The 17,214-nt window shown below is 35.1% G+C and overlaps 3 protein-coding genes across 3 annotated transcripts; all 3 read left to right on the top strand.

The window, feature by feature from the left end:
* The first annotated feature begins 12,447 nt into the window (after nt 1–12,447).
* Nucleotides 12,448–14,815, top strand: LOC140451110 (uncharacterized). The gene is made up of 3 exons (XM_072544839.1): nt 12,448–13,246; nt 13,299–13,678; nt 14,081–14,815. Exons 1-3 carry the CDS (start codon nt 12,448–12,450, stop codon nt 14,813–14,815), a joined length of 1,914 nt encoding a protein of 637 aa, XP_072400940.1.
* A 54-nt stretch (nt 14,816–14,869) lies between these two features.
* LOC140451109 (uncharacterized) lies at nt 14,870–15,694 on the top strand. The gene has a single exon (XM_072544838.1). The coding sequence runs from the start codon at nt 14,870–14,872 to the stop codon at nt 15,692–15,694; it is 825 nt and encodes a 274-aa protein (XP_072400939.1).
* A 30-nt stretch (nt 15,695–15,724) lies between these two features.
* On the top strand, nt 15,725–16,780 carry LOC140451108 (uncharacterized). The gene has a single exon (XM_072544836.1). It carries the CDS (start codon nt 15,725–15,727, stop codon nt 16,778–16,780), a length of 1,056 nt encoding a protein of 351 aa, XP_072400937.1.
* Nucleotides 16,781–17,214: the final 434 nt, after the last annotated feature.

Genomic DNA, 17,214 nt, shown 5'->3' with positions numbered 1-17,214 from the left:
TGGATTCTTGTTGAATGGATGTTGTTGCAAAGGCATTTGATTTGGTCTAAAGAATGGCTGTGGCAACGATACACTTACAACGGTATGCCGACACGCATCTTCAGTGACGTCAGATCGATGCAAATCCAATAAGTTTTTTGATGTTGGTTAGGTTGAGTGTTTTTATTTTTAATTTATCTCATTCTGTATTTACTAATTTACAATTTTTAAATCGGATACAGTTGTAAATAAAACGGCGATATTGAGATACAAAAATACTTTTGTAAGAATTTATAGAAATGAAATTAATAAAAAAAATTCAATGTGATTGAAATTTAAGAATATTTATTTCAATATAGAAAGCACTTTAACAGAATAATGTTTCAATACTTGGTAGGTATTTTTTTGAATAAAATCCTTTATAAAAGGTATATAAAAATACCAAAAATACAAAAAATACAAAAAAAAATTTTTTATATACCTTTTATAAAGGATTTTATTCAAAAATTTTTAATATATGGTATACAGCCAAATACAGGAACTCTGTTTCCTTGTGGACTTGGTAGGTACTTATTTATTTATTTTACGGTTTGTAAATTTTAACATTTTTATTTCCAGTTTTCTTTTAAAATTTTCAAAACTAATTTGCTTATTAATTTCTCGTAATCTTATGTAGCTTCTGGTACGACTAAAGCAATAAATAACTTCATAATCTTGGTATACTTAATTCATTCCCAGGCTTGGCAACAGTACGGTCAGCTATCAATGAAAATATTTTTTTTCTTTAGAAAGCGACGTTCCATGAATTAAATTGAATGTTTCCAGTACTTCTGCAGTTTTCATTAAATCATCACTCTGATTTAAAGGGCCACCTCTTGAAATAAAAGTTAACCATTCATTGGACTTGTTTGTTGTGACCAACTCGCAGGTAGAGCCTAAATATTTATATATTTTTAAACGTATAAGCAACATATCCTGCAATATATTTTAGGGCTTCTTTGTTAAGTTTCTTTGCATTCAAACTGATAGCAACTGTAAATTTTCGCTGTTGGACCTGGTTTCTAATACATTTATTTCGGGGTAGAAAGGCTCGATGAAAGAGTATGAAGTGCTTATTTCTGTGTCAAAAAATTAGAGTCAGTAGGTGTAATTATTGATACATTCATGAACATGTTTCCTGTCAAACAGTTTTCATCTACAATTTGTAATTGGTCATGGCTAGATTCAAAAGGAGTCAATAAACAATGTTCACCATGTTCTTCTGTTTTTCTACTTTCAGTAAAAACAGCAACTGAATTATTACCTAATATGAACGATCTAAGGCGATATTTAAATTCTAGAGGATCTATTTTATGTAGATAATCAAATAATTCTGTCATTGACCTGTTTGTTAAAAGAATACAATTTTGAAATGGAATTAAAGACTTTCTATTTCCCACAGGCATGGTGCTATAGTAGGATCGTTTTAGCCTATCGCATAAGTAATAAAAGTGTCTGTTCAGATTTGCCTCAGGTAGTCAGCGTTAAAAGTTGGTTAAAAGTTTTCAAAGTTCTGGTCGTCACTGGTTTCTGCAAACTTGGAATAATGGGTTATGAAAAGCATTCTTCATTTTTTAAATATTTGCATTCTTCTAGCACTTTTGGTTGTACCGGAAGTCGCCATTAAGTTTCTTATTTTAAATAGAAACTGTACTTTTTGTTATTTTTTTTTAAATCTACGTAAAATTCTGGATCGATTTTTATTGGGCTACCATTCTCGAAAAAATAGCCGTTTTTGAGATATTTAAAGTTTTTGAAAAATTTTTCATATTACACATGCAACTTCAAAAATTAATATTGTGGTTAATATTTATGCTGAAAAAACAAAAATTCTTTTTCAGCGTGTACTAAACTCTATTTTTATTTAAGCATAAAAAAATTTGCCAATTTTAATACTGGGTGTTCAAAATTTTGTATTATATTTTTATTTTTATATATTTTATAAATACATCTATAAAAATATATATCTATATAAAACAAAGACTTATTCCTACTTCCCACACACACCTTCCCAAACCCACCGAGGTAGGTTGTCCTCCTGCCTTACAACCAGCCCCGGCGTTCCTCCGCCCCCTGGTCTTTGGAGCCAGGTCTCGACTATTTCGCGGTATCCCCCGTCAGGCAATGGGAGATTTCCGTGTATTTACATTTAAGTAGTAGGTTAGCCCATTTGGCTTTATCACTACCGGTCAAAGCAATTGTTCGGCGATCTAATGATGGTTGTATGTGCCGATACTTGCTTTCCCTTTTCTGCACCAAGTGCAGTCGAGAGCGAGCAAGCATCGAATCCTTTCATCCGTCGTCTAAATACCCAGTCATTCGTCCAGTCATGTCCTTAATCTACCTTACTTGCTAATCTAATTTTTTTGGTGCTTGCATTCAACAGCGTCGTGCGGCGTGCCTCCGGATCTCTCCTGCATGCGGTTTTTGTTTTATTTTTTTTGGTTGTTGGTACCCTTTTGTGTTAATTTTTCTATCTACGTCTTAATCTATGGACAGGTATCATCACTATCTGACTCGCTATCCGATTCATCTGAATCTTTATCATTACGAATAATTAAAGGTCTTACTTCATCAATAACTTGTTCTATTTCACATGACTCTAATTTTTTTTTCAGTATGCTCAATACATTTCCGCCATTGTTACATGCATGTTTATCATAGTAGTTTTTAGTGATGCCCCACACCAATTCAATTGGATTGTACTGGCAGTGATATGGTGGTAGTCTTAGGACCTCATGACCATATTTTAGTGCCATTTGGTCAACGACAAATTTTTTCTCAGTAATGTGTTCTTTGTACTTATTTATTAATTCAGCTTTTAAAACTAGATGTTCGTGTTCTATATTTTTCTCCGACAACCACTTTCTTAAGTCTTCTTTTTTCCAGCTGCTTGTGGGAAACTTTTCCTCCTCTCTGGTGTGATACGAAGCGTTGTCTAAGACTATTAATGACGGATTTTCCAGATTTTTTAATAATTATTCCTCAAACCAATGTTCAAAAATATCGGCGTCCATATTTTCGTGGTAATCATTAGTTTTTTTGTCGAAGAAAATATGACTAGCATTGGCTATAAAACCTTCCGTATTTTCTGCATGCAATATAATATATCTTTTGCCATTACTCGCACTAGTACTCGAATAGCATTTGGTAGAATCATCTTGCCAGGATGATTTGGTATTATTTCCTTTAGCAAAAATCCATGTTTCGTCAAGAAACACAAATTGTCTGGCAAATTCGGAATTCTTGTTTTTTAAATAGTTTCTTATAAATTTCCACGTTTTTCCAACAAAATTGTACAGCTCGCACAACACTTTACGATTATTGGTTTTTTTGTATCTAAAACCCATAGTTTTTAATACTTTTGATAAACTGGTCAAACCCATATCACAAAGTTTTCTGTCATTTATTTTTTTAATAAGTGTCTTTCTTGTAACATGTTGTTTTGCTTTGTACATGTCATAAATGATATTTCTGATTGAGGTTTTAATACCTTGTGGCAAGTCGAGGGTTTTCGGATACAAACGAATCCTTTTATTTTCCTTACTTAATTCCTCCTCACTCATTTTGCGAACTCTTTGCAAGGTCCGTTCTGAAATTCCACAAGCTGCACTTGTCCTTTTTTGAACTGCTAGTACTGATGTTATTGGTTCCATGTTGATTTTTTCTAAAGTAAAATAATTTTTCACTTTCAACACAATTCGACGCTCACTCGGAGATAAAAACTTATATTTAGGTGTTCTATCGTTTTCTTGTACGTTATCCATTGTAACTATTGAAAACCGGCGATCGTTAAATACTAATAGCGAGATTTTTCGGAGCTCTCTGAATATATACACGAGGGGCGGGGCCTCGGTGGCAGGGCGCGTCGGTCATTGGCCGATGAGTCCGGTCAATGGAGAGCCTCGACTCTGCAGACTGTTTACTATTTTTGCAAATATAACAACTAATCCTTATCCTTATCAACTTATCCAGGTATGCGACCGCAAGGAATGTATGCACTCCTCGAGATAATTTTATTTCAAATAAAATTATAAAAGTTTTTTCAATAAATAATCATCACAAAGCATTCAATTTGCGTTTTTTTACGATTTATAAAAAAATTATTTTGGTAGCGCTGATTTATCCTCAAGTACTACAGCCGACCAGTAGGAGCTTCGGTACCACAAAGCAGGTAGAAAAGGGAAAGCATAACAGAGTGGCAGTAACTAGAGTCTTAAATTATTTTTCGGGTGTTAATCCGAAATACGACAGGGTAAAACGACTTGACTTTAATGATGTCTGACACTTGCTGTTACAATTTTTTCTGATTTTCTATGTCTACATCAAATGATTTTTTTTGTTGGATTATTTTCTACAAATTTTGATCTAGAATTTAACAAGTCAAACTAATTATTTATTAAGTGCAATATTAGAAGCTTCTTTCCAAGGTATTTTCGGTGGCATAAAATCCTTTTGTCCACAATATTGTATTGCCTTTGAAATAGTATTAGAAAAAAGTTGAATAGCAGGTCTAACTTTTTGTCTCTGATAACCTTTTACATCAAAATGAAATTTTGTAAGTTTATAGCTAAAGTCAACTCTGTTGTAGATATTAAACAATTGTTCAAAACGTGTTTTGTCAATTAAAGTATCGTTAATCTAAAAACCGTGATCTAGTAGGTGATTTCGCAAAAGTTTGATTAAGTGCGGCACATCAGCAAATACAAAAATCTTCAAATTATCAGTGCTTGGGTGATAGAAATATGGATTTTTATCGTGACTATATTCATTTTTGACCAAAGTGCCGCATTTCCTGTACCCATATCACTGACTACAGAAAATACTATAAATCCAACAGAATAAAGTTTCTCAATTATAGACTTTGATATATATTCTGTCATGGGTTGATCAAAATTATAAAATACAGGTTGCTTCCATTGTCCAATAAGACTTCGTACCATTACCACTTGACAATTTTTATGGGGTCCTATTACCTTGTCTTCCTTCTTCTCGATATCTACTTTGTTAGATAGATATATCTCATCGAGCGAGAAGACACACAGTTTTTCATTAACATTGAACTCAAGATATTTTTTACCCATCAACGTAATAACATCACTTAATATACCCGGTTCTAATGAAAATGGGGAAGCCCATTTTCGTAAAGTAGAAAGCGCCGGCAAGGAGTAACCTAAAGACTTAAGATATCGATACGCTTTAAGACTAACACTGTGCAATGAAACAGCGGATGGCGACCATCGCAATTTTTTTCTTTCGGGAAGTAATATCCTTTCTATCTGGCCGGTAGTAAACAATTTTTCTAACAAATGAGTTTTTTTGAGTAACAAAAAACTTTTTACATTATCAGTTTCTTCTCTTATCTCTTCTATAATGCTAGTTAGTTTGAAATTATCTTTTTTTTTTCAGATTAAAAATTGTTTGCTGACGTTCTGCTATTTGTCGTTGATCATTTCTAAAAATGTTATAAAATTACTTATATAATTATTTTTTTAAAAGCCTAAATAATATCAAATAACTTACGAAGATGGTACGTTTATATTCTCCTTTTCTTTAAGAGGCTACATCAGCGCGTCATCAATATTAATTCGAGAAATGGTAGCCGCACCGTCTTTCGAAATTTCTGCGAACATTTGGTAACATTGCGTCGGCAGTACGTGACATTATCAAAGACGAAGGCATAATATTGTGATAATTAGAGTTCTGATCGGATTTAAAAGCATAAAGAAACGCAAAAAAAGCATAAAGATTTTATGAAAATATTTTATTATTTATTTATTATACAAAAAAGCATAAACATAAGCATATAAATTTTAACAAACTTTTTTTTACGAAAATTAGTATAAAACATCTTAGCTTAAGAATGAGTAAGTGCCTATTATAAATTTAATAATAATATACAGTGTGTTCCAACGAGAATTTTACCAACTGGGAAACTCAGAAAGCGAGAGTTTTTCCAAAATAAAAAAACACGTCAATTTGTATCGGGAAGGGGACAAATTTTCATGCAAAAATCATCATGCAATCATGCATGATGCATTTCATGCAATCAAATGTAACCCCCTACTGCCACGCATCAACCCCTAAGTTTTTTTAAAATAGCAAGTGTGGTCGAGTGGCACATAATTTTAAAGGTTTTTTTCCCTACGTGATAATTTTTTTTTAATTTACGAAATAACTTTGAAGATAATTTTGGCTAATTTATTGGTTGAACATCAGTAATAACACAAAACATAAATTATTATAAACATTAATTATAAATAAAATTTCATAAAATTAATCAATTTACATCTACGAGTGGAGTGGCGTATATTTTTGATATTAGGTGTACCTACAAAAAAATCTAAAGGCGAAAGATCCGGTAATCAGGCCGGCCACTCTAATGGACCTCTTCTTCCAATCCAACGCCCTGGAAAACTTGATTGATTGATTCAAAAGTTGTCTTACGCCAGCGATTCTCAACCTGTTGGGCGCGTTGGTATTATTAATGGGGGGCGTGAGCCTATTCGAAAAAAAAAACATCAACAACATTGACTAATTTACTAAAATCAAAGCAAAACAAAATTCTTACAAAATAAAATACACATGAACACTGATATAACAGGTATAATTATAAAGAGCACTGAACACTAAATTATGAACAAGTTTAGTAATAAATCAGTGACTTCCTTGAGCTTGTTTTGTAGAGCAAAGTTTATCGAAACGGGGTGTATTATTAGAAATAGACGTTCTCAGTTCTTTTTCTATACTTAGCTGCGATCTATATTTGCTCTTCAAATCAGCCACCGCAGAAAATCCTGTTTCGCAAAGGTAGGATGTTGAAAACGGCAATAGTATACGGAACGCTCTGGTTTTCAGTGCAGAAAACTCATCATTTACTCCTGCCCAAAATTCAAAAAGGGATTTATTATTAAACTGTTTCTCGATTTCATCATTTGATGTTAAGTCAATGAAGGTTTCTTCTTCGGCAGTAGAGAGCCCTTCCGGTGTAATTTGGAACGGATTCCTAACCCACTCGTAACTACGTATTAATTTGTCGTCGACAAAAAAATATCTTTTAAAATTTTTAGTCAGCATCGCTAAATGATTTTCAATGGTTACAAAAACAACATTCACGTGTTGTTATTCAACCTTGTAAGTTTTAATACATTCATCCACATTTTCGCAAACATTTCTAGGTTTTTTTACTTTAAATTTCTGCTCCACAATTCCAATTTTTTACAAAAACCATTAACTTTATCACTCGTATCAAATATATGTTTATTGTCTCCTTGAAGCTGAATGTTCAAAATATTTAGTTTCTCGAATATGCCAACCAAATATCTCAATTTCATCAAAAATAAACTATCTCGAAACATCTCGGCTTCCGGTCTATTTTCTTCTTCTAGAAAAATAGCGATTTCATGTCTTAATTCAAAAACACGTTGTAAAAATTTCCCACGTTGATAACCATCTTGCCTCACAATAAAATAATAATTCTGAATGTAATGCACCCATGTCTTTACAAAGTACAGAAAAGATTCTGGTTTTCAAAGGTCTCATTTTTATGTAATTAACTACTATTACAACCGTTGTTAGCACAATATTCAGACCAGGAGACATTTCTTTGGAAGCCAGGGCTTCTCCGAGCTACGAAATTTTCCGGACATTGCATGAGCACCATCTGTACATATTCTGACGCAATTCTTCCACTCTATTTTTGCTTCATTTATCGTTTAAGATAGCAAATAATGCGAGCGACGTTGCTTTCAGTTCTATTAGTTTGCAAAAAAGTAGTTCTACTAATGATATGCCATCACAAAATCGAACCTAGGCAATAAAATGAGCATCTTTATTGTTATCTGGTGCCTCATCAAGCTGAATTGAAAACAGCTTGTCGCGCAACTTCCAGAGTAGCTGATTCTGTACATCTTCAGCTATATCACAAATTCGACGGGCAACAGTATCATTTGATAAAGGTATAGACTCCACTTTTTTGGCAAAATTATCTTCAAACATAATTTCTACAATTTGAATTACAGCTGGCAAAATAAGCTCTTCACTAATAGTGTGAGGCTTTTTACATCTAGCTATTTGATGGGAGGTTTTATAAGAGGCAAGTAAAGCTTTTTCATTCACAGTCACAGTTTTTTTAAAAATGATTTTTGTTTTTCTGCTGCTAAAATTTTTGAGCAAATGATACATAGAGGCCGTTCTTCTTCATTTACTTGAGTAAACGTAAACCCAAAATTTAAGTAATCTTGAGAATATTTTCTTGATTTTATTTTTGGAACCACTCTCGCCTGTATACTGGTTGATGCTTCACTAGTATCGAATGCTCGCTTACACCCAGTTAAAAATTTATTCATGATTTTGTATAAATTTAAGTATATTTACCTACTGCTTGGAATATTTTAATACCGTGAACTGCAATTAATACACGCAAACTGCAACATAAACATTCACAATAAATTTAACAGGCGTAGAAGGACTGACTAAACTGACTCGAGTAAGGTCTGGGTCTGAGGAGGAGAGAAGAGAACTCGGAACTTCTCGCGAATCGAGACGATGGGTTCTGGATTGGTGTTGCCACATATCAATAAATTCACTTATTCTCGTTAATTTGGTAATTAAGGTTTTCCTGTAAGTTTAGTGCAAGGGCGGATCCAGAGAGACTGGCTAAAAAATTTGACAAATAAATATACTTTAATGGTTTGATTGTCTTCTTTATGGCACTCAAGTGTGTGAAAAGTGCCTTAAAAAAATTTCGGTATCACCTAAAAACGTTCATGTTTTTTTTTAATTACTTAGAAATATTTTTTTTTTATTACGCAACATTAGACGACGAACTTTTCTATCACTATTTAGTTTAGCGGAACGTTTTCTTCGTTAATTCATTTTTTGTATATGTTTATTTGTAAAAATATTTCGTTGTTCGTTCAAGGGTGTTTCTGTAATTATAGAGTAATAGTCCGGCCCAGCATTATACGAAATTGCAGCAGCTTCACAGCTCGTCTGATATGACCCTCTCTTTGAAACATTTACACATTTACCTCCAACTAAACTGATCTATCACCATCGCCAACCATACCAAGGTTGTATATTTTAATCCATTTCTTAAATCTCATTTTAGAGTTTCTAAACTTTCTATAATAATGTCTGCTTCCATTGGATTGGGTGTTCCAGTCCAGTTTTTAACACAGTTGTGTGTAGGTACTGTATTATTTTTATTGATGTGAAATTCACAAAAACTGCAATATTTGTTCCGTACTCCTAAATACAAAAGTTTACCAGTGCGATATCCAATGATGCAAGCTTAGAAGACTAAATACTAGTAACAAATTGTATACATCTTATTGATCATGTGCATTATATGAACGCTTGATTAAATTAGTAATAAAACAATAAATGTACTTGTAACTCCAGAAGCAGCATTATATTTGACTTTATATGATTGCTTAGACCAAGCTCCGTCAGCTACTACAGTTATATAAGGAATACCATTTTCCTCAATTTCCCCTAAACTTGTTGCTAGTCTTGCTTCTTCTTGACCAGCTTGTTGCATAACTTTGAAATTAGTAGATCTAATTAGTTTTGTCACATTGTCTTGATAATGACCATACGTGTTTTCTGCAATACAAGGCATGTTGATGGCAACAGATAATTCTTGCAACGTGGAAAACCCGTTGACACAGTTCCCAGTGTAAGCTGAGTTAATGTCCATGTCTTAGATGTCACATTTTGAGGATTTTCAGAATATATCTGCTGTGTAACATTACACATTTTAAATTTTAGCATAACAGTTGACATGAAACCTATTTTAATTTCTTGTATTACTTCCATATTTGTAATATTGCAATTGAATAGCTTATGATTTTCTGAACTAAAAATTTGTTGAAAAAAATAACCAATATCTATTATCCTTCGGCCACTTAAAGGTTCAGACAGAATACTAAAATAAATTGTTAATTATTAATTAATTTATTTAATTAAAATATTTTTCACTATGAATCAACACTAACGAATTCCAATATATTAGAAAATAATACACTACTGCATGAACAGGTATCGATACAGATAACAGAGCATATCACTTACACAGAAAAGAGACGTAGATGTGCAAATGTGATGGCGGTGACTATTTCTCTGTGTTGGTTAATCACTCAGTTAATCACTCAGTTAAGTTCGAATTCTAGTTACAGATAACCGATTTTAGTTATTGCAATGTGACACAAAATCTAGGCATGGGATAAAAAAGTTTATTTGAAGAAAGTGTATTTGTTTGTTTTTCTTAATAGCGGTACAGACTCGTTTTTGTAATATTTTATTTAATTATAGAGTAATTTCCACATATTAACATATTTCTCAAATTGGACTCTGTACTGCCATTCCTTACTATATCACGTATATTTGTGCCTAATATCTCGAAAAAATATTCAAAATTAAAGCTGCAATCTTGGAACGCGTTTTCCGTCTCGATGACGCGCTGATGTCGCCTCTTAAGCTCATTGTTGGTAAAATTATGAATTGGTTGCAAAATATTATCAATACTACATCGCCTTCTTTTTGCCAATCTTTCGGATCTTAATGAATCCGTAACTAATTGTCTTTTTACAGGAAGGTTTAAAGTTGGTACAGCATCTTCCTTCAAGTTTCTACTTCGTGGCGTATAATTCAAAAATTGTTTTTTGAAACAAATCTCAAAACACGCATTCTCAAAATGTGTGGAACAAATTGTAGCTAAAAAGGCAACATTTATTATATATACATCTAATTTATATTATTCCAAATATTTTTTACCATTTTTTAAATTTATGTTATCTGCTCGACGGCAAGCTATAATCCATTTTTTAGAAAGTTCATTATATTCCGGAAATTTGAAATACCTAATGTCAGTTCCTTTTGTTTTGCGGTTATAATTTCCGCAATTTGCCACGGCACACGACGGCATTTTAAATAGGTATAATAATTTACACGTACTTTTAATCACCTATCGGATAGTTAACAATAGTTTTTTTTCAAATCCAAATATACAACAAACAACAACTTATTAAAAAAAACCACGAAACAGATTTCAAATCACTGAAAATACTATCTCACACCATAACATACAACATCTCGATGCATCGACGTGACGTAACTGCACGTCGAAGACACGTTTTTATTCCAAACGTAGCATACCATTGTAAGTGTATTGGGGCTGGGGCTCCTCAGGCTGCCGTCGAGTTAAATTGGGTCTCTGTGTTTGTGAAATCGTAGATGGTTTGTCAGAGATTGCCTTTACCTATTAGAACAATTTGTTGGATGAAAGGCGTAGTGGTGGTAGGCCACGAAAAAGAGACAGTATGAAGTAGGCCATTAATGTCATGTAATTGTGTTGATATTGCAAGTTTGTTATTATTGCATATAATAATATTTAAGTAAATGTAATACTGTATTCTGTATAAAATAAAAGCAAATAAAACCGAATCCAACCTACGCAAACCTCTTAAAACGGGTAGTTTTTTGGTGGTGCGACATTGTGGCGACCGTGACAGGACTTTTTGATTTCGGTTTTTGGGATTTCGGTGTGAATTTTTTAGTTTTGGGATAGTGAGTTTTTACCGCGTTCTTTTGGTTTGTGATTTGTATTGAGAACGTTTCGGTGGTTTTGAACCAAACCCACTATGGCAGCAGAATTGGAAAATAGAAAAAAAACCAGAAGAGTATTAAGGGCTATTTTTACGCGTACGGCCAACGTATTAGAAGGTCTTATGAAAGCAGAATCATTAGACTACGAGTCAATAGAAGTGTCATGGGAACTGTTAAAATGTAAGTTTAACGAGTTACAGTCAATTGACTCCCAAATTACTGAATTATCATTTGAAAGATCTACTGAAACGGAGCTAGAAGCAGAGATAGAGAGTTGTGATGTATATTTGAGAAAGTTTTCCAAGTGTAAAACCAGATATAACAAGCTGATGGAAGAAACGAAGACTGAAGCATCCAGCAGGCATAGTGCAGTGTCCCAGAATACAGATGAGCCAGAGTTAACAGGTATGAGAAAATTTAGATTACCTACTATTGAATTTAAAAAATATGATGGCAGTATCAAAGGTTGGTTGGCATTCTGGGCACAATTCAAAACGATTCATGAGGATGATTCTATTGATTGCCATGATAAGATAGAATATTTAATTCAAGCCACAGTACCAGGTAGTAGAGCACGTCAACTAGTAGAGAGCTATCCAGCTATGGCTGACAATTATAGTAAAATTATGGAAAGTATGCAAAGCAGGTTTGGCAGAGAAGACTTACAGATAGAAGTATACATTAGAGAGTTACTAAAACTCATTTTGAGTAAGTCTGCATCTAAACAAAAGATGTTGAATATCTAAACTGTATGACAGCATTGAAACTCAACTGCGAGCACTGGAGACATTAGGTATCACATCTGACAAGTATTCAGCAATGCTCTTTCCATTAATCGAATCTTGTTTACCTCAGGAATTGCTTAGGGTATGGCAACGCTCCACAAATATTGATTGTAGAGATGGGACATTAGAAAACAGGTTGAAACTGTTGATGACTTTTCTCAGAAATGAAGTAGAGAATGAACAAAGAATTGCTTTAGCTGCTGAAGGTTTTGGATTATCTGAAGAAGTGGCTTCATCCTCTAAAGCTAGTGTAAAGAGATCATCAGGTTTTCCAACTGCTGCTAATTTAATTAATTGTGAAATTTCAGCTTGTGTCTTTTGTTCAGGTACACATGGTAGTGAAGATTGCTTTAAGGCACAAAAAATGACATTTGTTCAAAAAAGGGATGTTCTCATTGGGAAGAAGGCTTGTTTTAGATGTCTAAAAGTGGGACATCAGACAAAAAGATGTAAAACAAGGCTAAGATGTGTTATCTGTAGCCAAGCTCATGTAGTCTTGATGTGTCCTAATTTAACAATAAGTCAAGATAAGCATAGTAATAGTCAAAATGAGAACATGTCTTCTAAGGATGTCATAAACGACCAGGCTTTGAGTAACCAAACTAAAGGTCATGTATTTTTGCAAACGTTGAGAGTCACTTTAACTGGTATCTTTGGTAATAGTAGAGTTGTTCGCGCCTTAATTGATAGTGGGTCACAAAGATCATATATATTAAAGGACACAGCTTTAAAATTAGGTTATCCAGTTAAACGACAGAAAAAAATTGTTCATTGTCTGTTTGGAGGGTCAGAAGTTGCAAACTCTCATAACTGTTATGAAGTCACAATACAGGGTAAGAACTCTACATATTCTGTTGAGGCCTTAGATCAACTAACAATTTGTAGTGATGTGGCTCCAGTATTTCATGGTCCATGGAGGGAACAAGCTCCTTAATATTGATTTATCTGATGATCTCCAACCTGGACCAATTGAACTGTTGCTGGGAGCAGATGTCGCTGGTTATTTGTATACAGGGGGTCGTCATAAGCTAGATTGTGGGCTAGTAGCTATAGAAACTCTCATTGGATGGACACTTATGGGAAAAATACCTACCAGTAGTAAACATTCTGATGTTGTCATGTCCACATTGAATCTTCTCATAAAGGATTCTTCCTTAAGTGAGCTTTGGGAGTTTTGGGAAGCAATTGGTATTAAAGAGCCTACAGATAGATATACCAAAGAGGAGGCTGCTTTAGCTGCTAGAGATTTTTTTATGCAGACTAGTGTAGATATCAATAGAAACAGACATACTAACATATATAGAACAAAAAAGACTAAAGTGGTATGGACATGTAAGAAGAGCTAGCGACAGCAGATGGATAAAAAGAATAACCGAATGGAGCCCCATAGGAAGGAGGAAAAGAGGACGGCCCCGAAAATCCTGGAGGAACGAAGTAGACGACGCCATGAGTAAGAGAGGACTAAACGATGGAGAATGGAACAACAGAGAGAGATGGAAACGGTTGAGCGAGGGAAGGCAGTGAATACTGTAGAATCCCTAAATATATATACTAGTGTAGATAAGATGGGCCGCTAAGAGATTCGTCTTCCTTGGTTGGATGGGCACCCTCCTCTCCCCAGTAATTGTGAGTTGTCGGAAAAAAGACTAAATTCCACTCTTCAAAAGCTGAAACGTGATGGTCTTTTTAAAAGGTATGATGATGTTTTTGCTGACTGGCAAGCTGAGGGTATAATTGAGCTAGTTGGAAAGTTAAATGATGTTGATAACAGTCTAGGACATTTTTTACCTCACCGCCCAGTAGTAAAGGAAGAAAGTACTACCAAGGTACGTCCAGTGTTTGATGCATCTGCACATTCAAAGAATAAACCTTCACTTAACCACTGTTTAGAGAAAGGTCCAAATCTAATTCAGTTAATTCCTTCAATGTTTGTAAGGTTTAGAGAAAACAAAATAGGAGTGATTTCTGATGTTAAAAGAGCATTTCAACAAATAGGTGTGCATGAAAGGGACTGTGATTTCCTCAAATTTTTATGGGTTGACACAGAAGGTCAGACAGTAGTTTTTCGTCATAAACGTGTGGTATTCGGTGTTAAGAGTAGTCCATTTTTATTAGGGATGACACTAGAGTACCACTTAGCAAGATACCTGGAAAAGGGCTCTAAATCAGAATCATTGTATACTTTAGATGTTGTGAAGAGGTTAAGTCAAAGCTTCTATGTGGACAACTGTGTTACAAGCTTACCTGATGAAGAAATGGTGTCAAGGTTTATTACAGAGTCTGTAGCAATTATGGCAGAGGGACAGTTTGAACTAAGAGGGTGGGAGCGTACAAGAAATGCTGAAGTTAGTGGAACTGAAGAGATATGTCCTGTTCTTGGTATGAACTGGCATCCTGTATGAGATGTTTTGACAGTTAATTTGAAATTCTTAAGAGAGGACACTGACTTAGAAAATATGGTAGTGACTAAACGTAGAATCCTTTCTATAGCCCAGAAAGTGTTTGATCCTATTGGATATTTATGTCCAGCTCTATTAGTGCCCAAACTCATGTTGCAAAAGTTGTGGGAGAAGAGCTTGGCATGGGACGAACCACTGGATGAAGTCATCTATGAAGAGTTTAAAATTTGGTTGAAAGATTTACCTTATCTTGAGAAGATTGAATTGCCTCGATGGGTACACATGAATGGTGAGACATTACAAAATTTAAGTATCCATATTTTTTGTGATGCAAGCCAACTGGCCTATGCTTGTGCCATCTTTTTGCGAGTGAGTTATTCTGGTAAAGTATTTGTATTTCTATTGGCCTCGAGAGCTAGATTGGCTCCAATTAAGAAATCTACCTCAAAAATGACTATTCCACATCTGGAGCTGCTAGCTGCAACTATAGGTGCCCGTTTGTATGTTCAGGTTGCAGAGAACTTGCCCGGAAATATAGAATCCTTTTTTTGGAGTGACTCAAGCACTGTTATTTCCTGGATACAACGCCAAGAAGAATGGGGAGTTTTTGTATGGAACAGAGTTAAAGAAATTCGTAGCTTAACTTCAATGGAAAGCTGGCATCACCTACAAGGAGCGGTAAATCCTGCAGACTTGCCATCACGAGGGTGCACTTCTAGACATTTGTTTCAGTCAAGATGGTGGGAGGGGCCGAAGTGGTTATATGAAAGCCGTGATAAGTGGCCATCTAGTGCGGCTACTTGTGATGAAGAAGAAGTTAATGCCGTGCGTAGGAAGACTTTGGTGACATCTCTTGTTAATGTTTATAATTCGTGTGACTGACATTTTAGCTACTTTTCACAGTATAGTAAGATGGTACGAATGGTGGATTGGATTCAACGTTTTGTAAAAAATTGTCGCAAAGGTGACCAGAAGTATAAAGGCGAGTTGACCTCTGAAGAGTTTGAAGCTGCAGAGAAATTTATTTTGACAAAAGTGCAGCAGGAAAGCTTCTCAGGTGTGGATGATAAAAGGATTATTCATCTTGACCCATTTTATGAAGAAGGGGGTTTGATTAGATTGAGATCTAGAGTTTGTAACAGAGAAGATACACAGTATTACCGTTTTCCAGTCGTACTGCCATCTAAACATGAGGTAACCATTAAGTTAATTAGGCATTATCACTTAAAGTCTTGTCGTGTTGGGATCCAAGGTACTTTAAGTTTGCTGCGAGAAAAGTTTTGGATTCTCTCAGGAAGGCGTAGTGTAAGATCCGTTATCTCCAAGTGTGTATTGTGCCAGAGGTACATTGGAAAGCATCTAGCAGTTCATACTCCTCCTTTACCGGCTAACAGAATGCGTGACGCTGTAGCATTTGAAGTAACCGGTATTGACTTTGCGGGACCGCTGTTCCTTAAGACCGGTGAAAAAGTTTGGATATGTATGTTCACGTGTGCGATTTTCAGGGCGGTTCATCTAGAACTCTGTTGTTCGCTATCAACTTCTAATTTTCTTCAGGCCTTACGACGGTTCGTGTCTCGTCGTGGTAGGCCGAAAACGATTTATAGTGATAACGGTACGAGTTTTGTGGGTGCTGAAAATACCTTATCATGTCTGGACTGGGACGTTATTACTCGTGAGATGTCTATGCAACGTATTCGTTGGCATTTTAATCCACCTACAGCAGCTTGGTGGGGAGGATTCTGGGAGCGTCTCATTGGTGTTATGAAACAATTGTTGAGAAAAACACTAGGTCGTGCCAGTTTGGACTATGAGACTTTGCTAACCTTGTTATGTGAGTGTGAGGCAATAATTAATTCGCGACCATTAACGTATTTATCGGAGGATCCTCAAGAGTTAGTTGCCTTGACGCCAGAGATTTTTTGCGGGATCAGGTGGACTGCGGGCTACCAGATTGTGATGCTATAGACAATGCTTTATTGTGTCGGAAAGTGCGTCGGGTTCAGACTTTGCGAGAGGAACTTCGTAAGCGATTCCGTTAGGAATATCTTGGACAGTTAAAACTGGTTTGCGCGAATAAAACTCACCGCCAGATCTCTCTTAATGAAATTGTGCTTGTCGGCAACGATGGCAGTAAACGTTTAGATTGGCCTATGGGACGAGTTGTTGAACTTTTTCCCGGTAAAGATGGAAGTGTTCGACTGTGCAAAGTTAAGACAGCTAAGGGATATTTATTGAGACCTGTCCAGCGTCTTTACCCACTAGAGTGTTGTACTGTTCCTGAGTTCGAGCTTCAGAATGATGTGAAGACGTTAATGAAGGATGACAGTGAATTAAATGGTACCCCACATGTTCCTGAGTTGGCTGCAAGAGACTCCAGTTCCGAAGACGAATACTGTGAG

This window comes from Diabrotica undecimpunctata, chromosome 9, assembly GCF_040954645.1.
Source record: "Diabrotica undecimpunctata isolate CICGRU chromosome 9, icDiaUnde3, whole genome shotgun sequence".
In the NCBI taxonomy this organism is placed as follows: domain Eukaryota; kingdom Metazoa; phylum Arthropoda; class Insecta; order Coleoptera; family Chrysomelidae; genus Diabrotica; species Diabrotica undecimpunctata.
The sequence above is the reverse complement of the archived record's forward strand: the minus strand, read 5'-3'. Positions and strand labels throughout refer to the sequence as shown.

Excerpts from the sequence above, each read along its gene's own strand:
- LOC140451109 (XM_072544838.1), top strand. The coding sequence starts at position 14,870 with ATGGTAGTGACTAAACGTAGAATCCTTTCTATAGCCCAGAAAGTGTTT.
- LOC140451110 (XM_072544839.1), top strand. The coding sequence starts at position 12,448 with ATGCTCTTTCCATTAATCGAATCTTGTTTACCTCAGGAATTGCTTAGG. Across the intron at positions 13,247-13,298 it reads TTATGAAGTCACAATACAGG|TGATGTGGCTCCAGTATTTC; the intron begins GTAAGAACTCTA and ends AACAATTTGTAG. Across the intron at positions 13,679-14,080 it reads ATTTTTTTATGCAGACTAGT|CTGAAACGTGATGGTCTTTT; the intron begins GTAGATATCAAT and ends ACTCTTCAAAAG.
- LOC140451108 (XM_072544836.1), top strand. The coding sequence starts at position 15,725 with ATGGTACGAATGGTGGATTGGATTCAACGTTTTGTAAAAAATTGTCGC.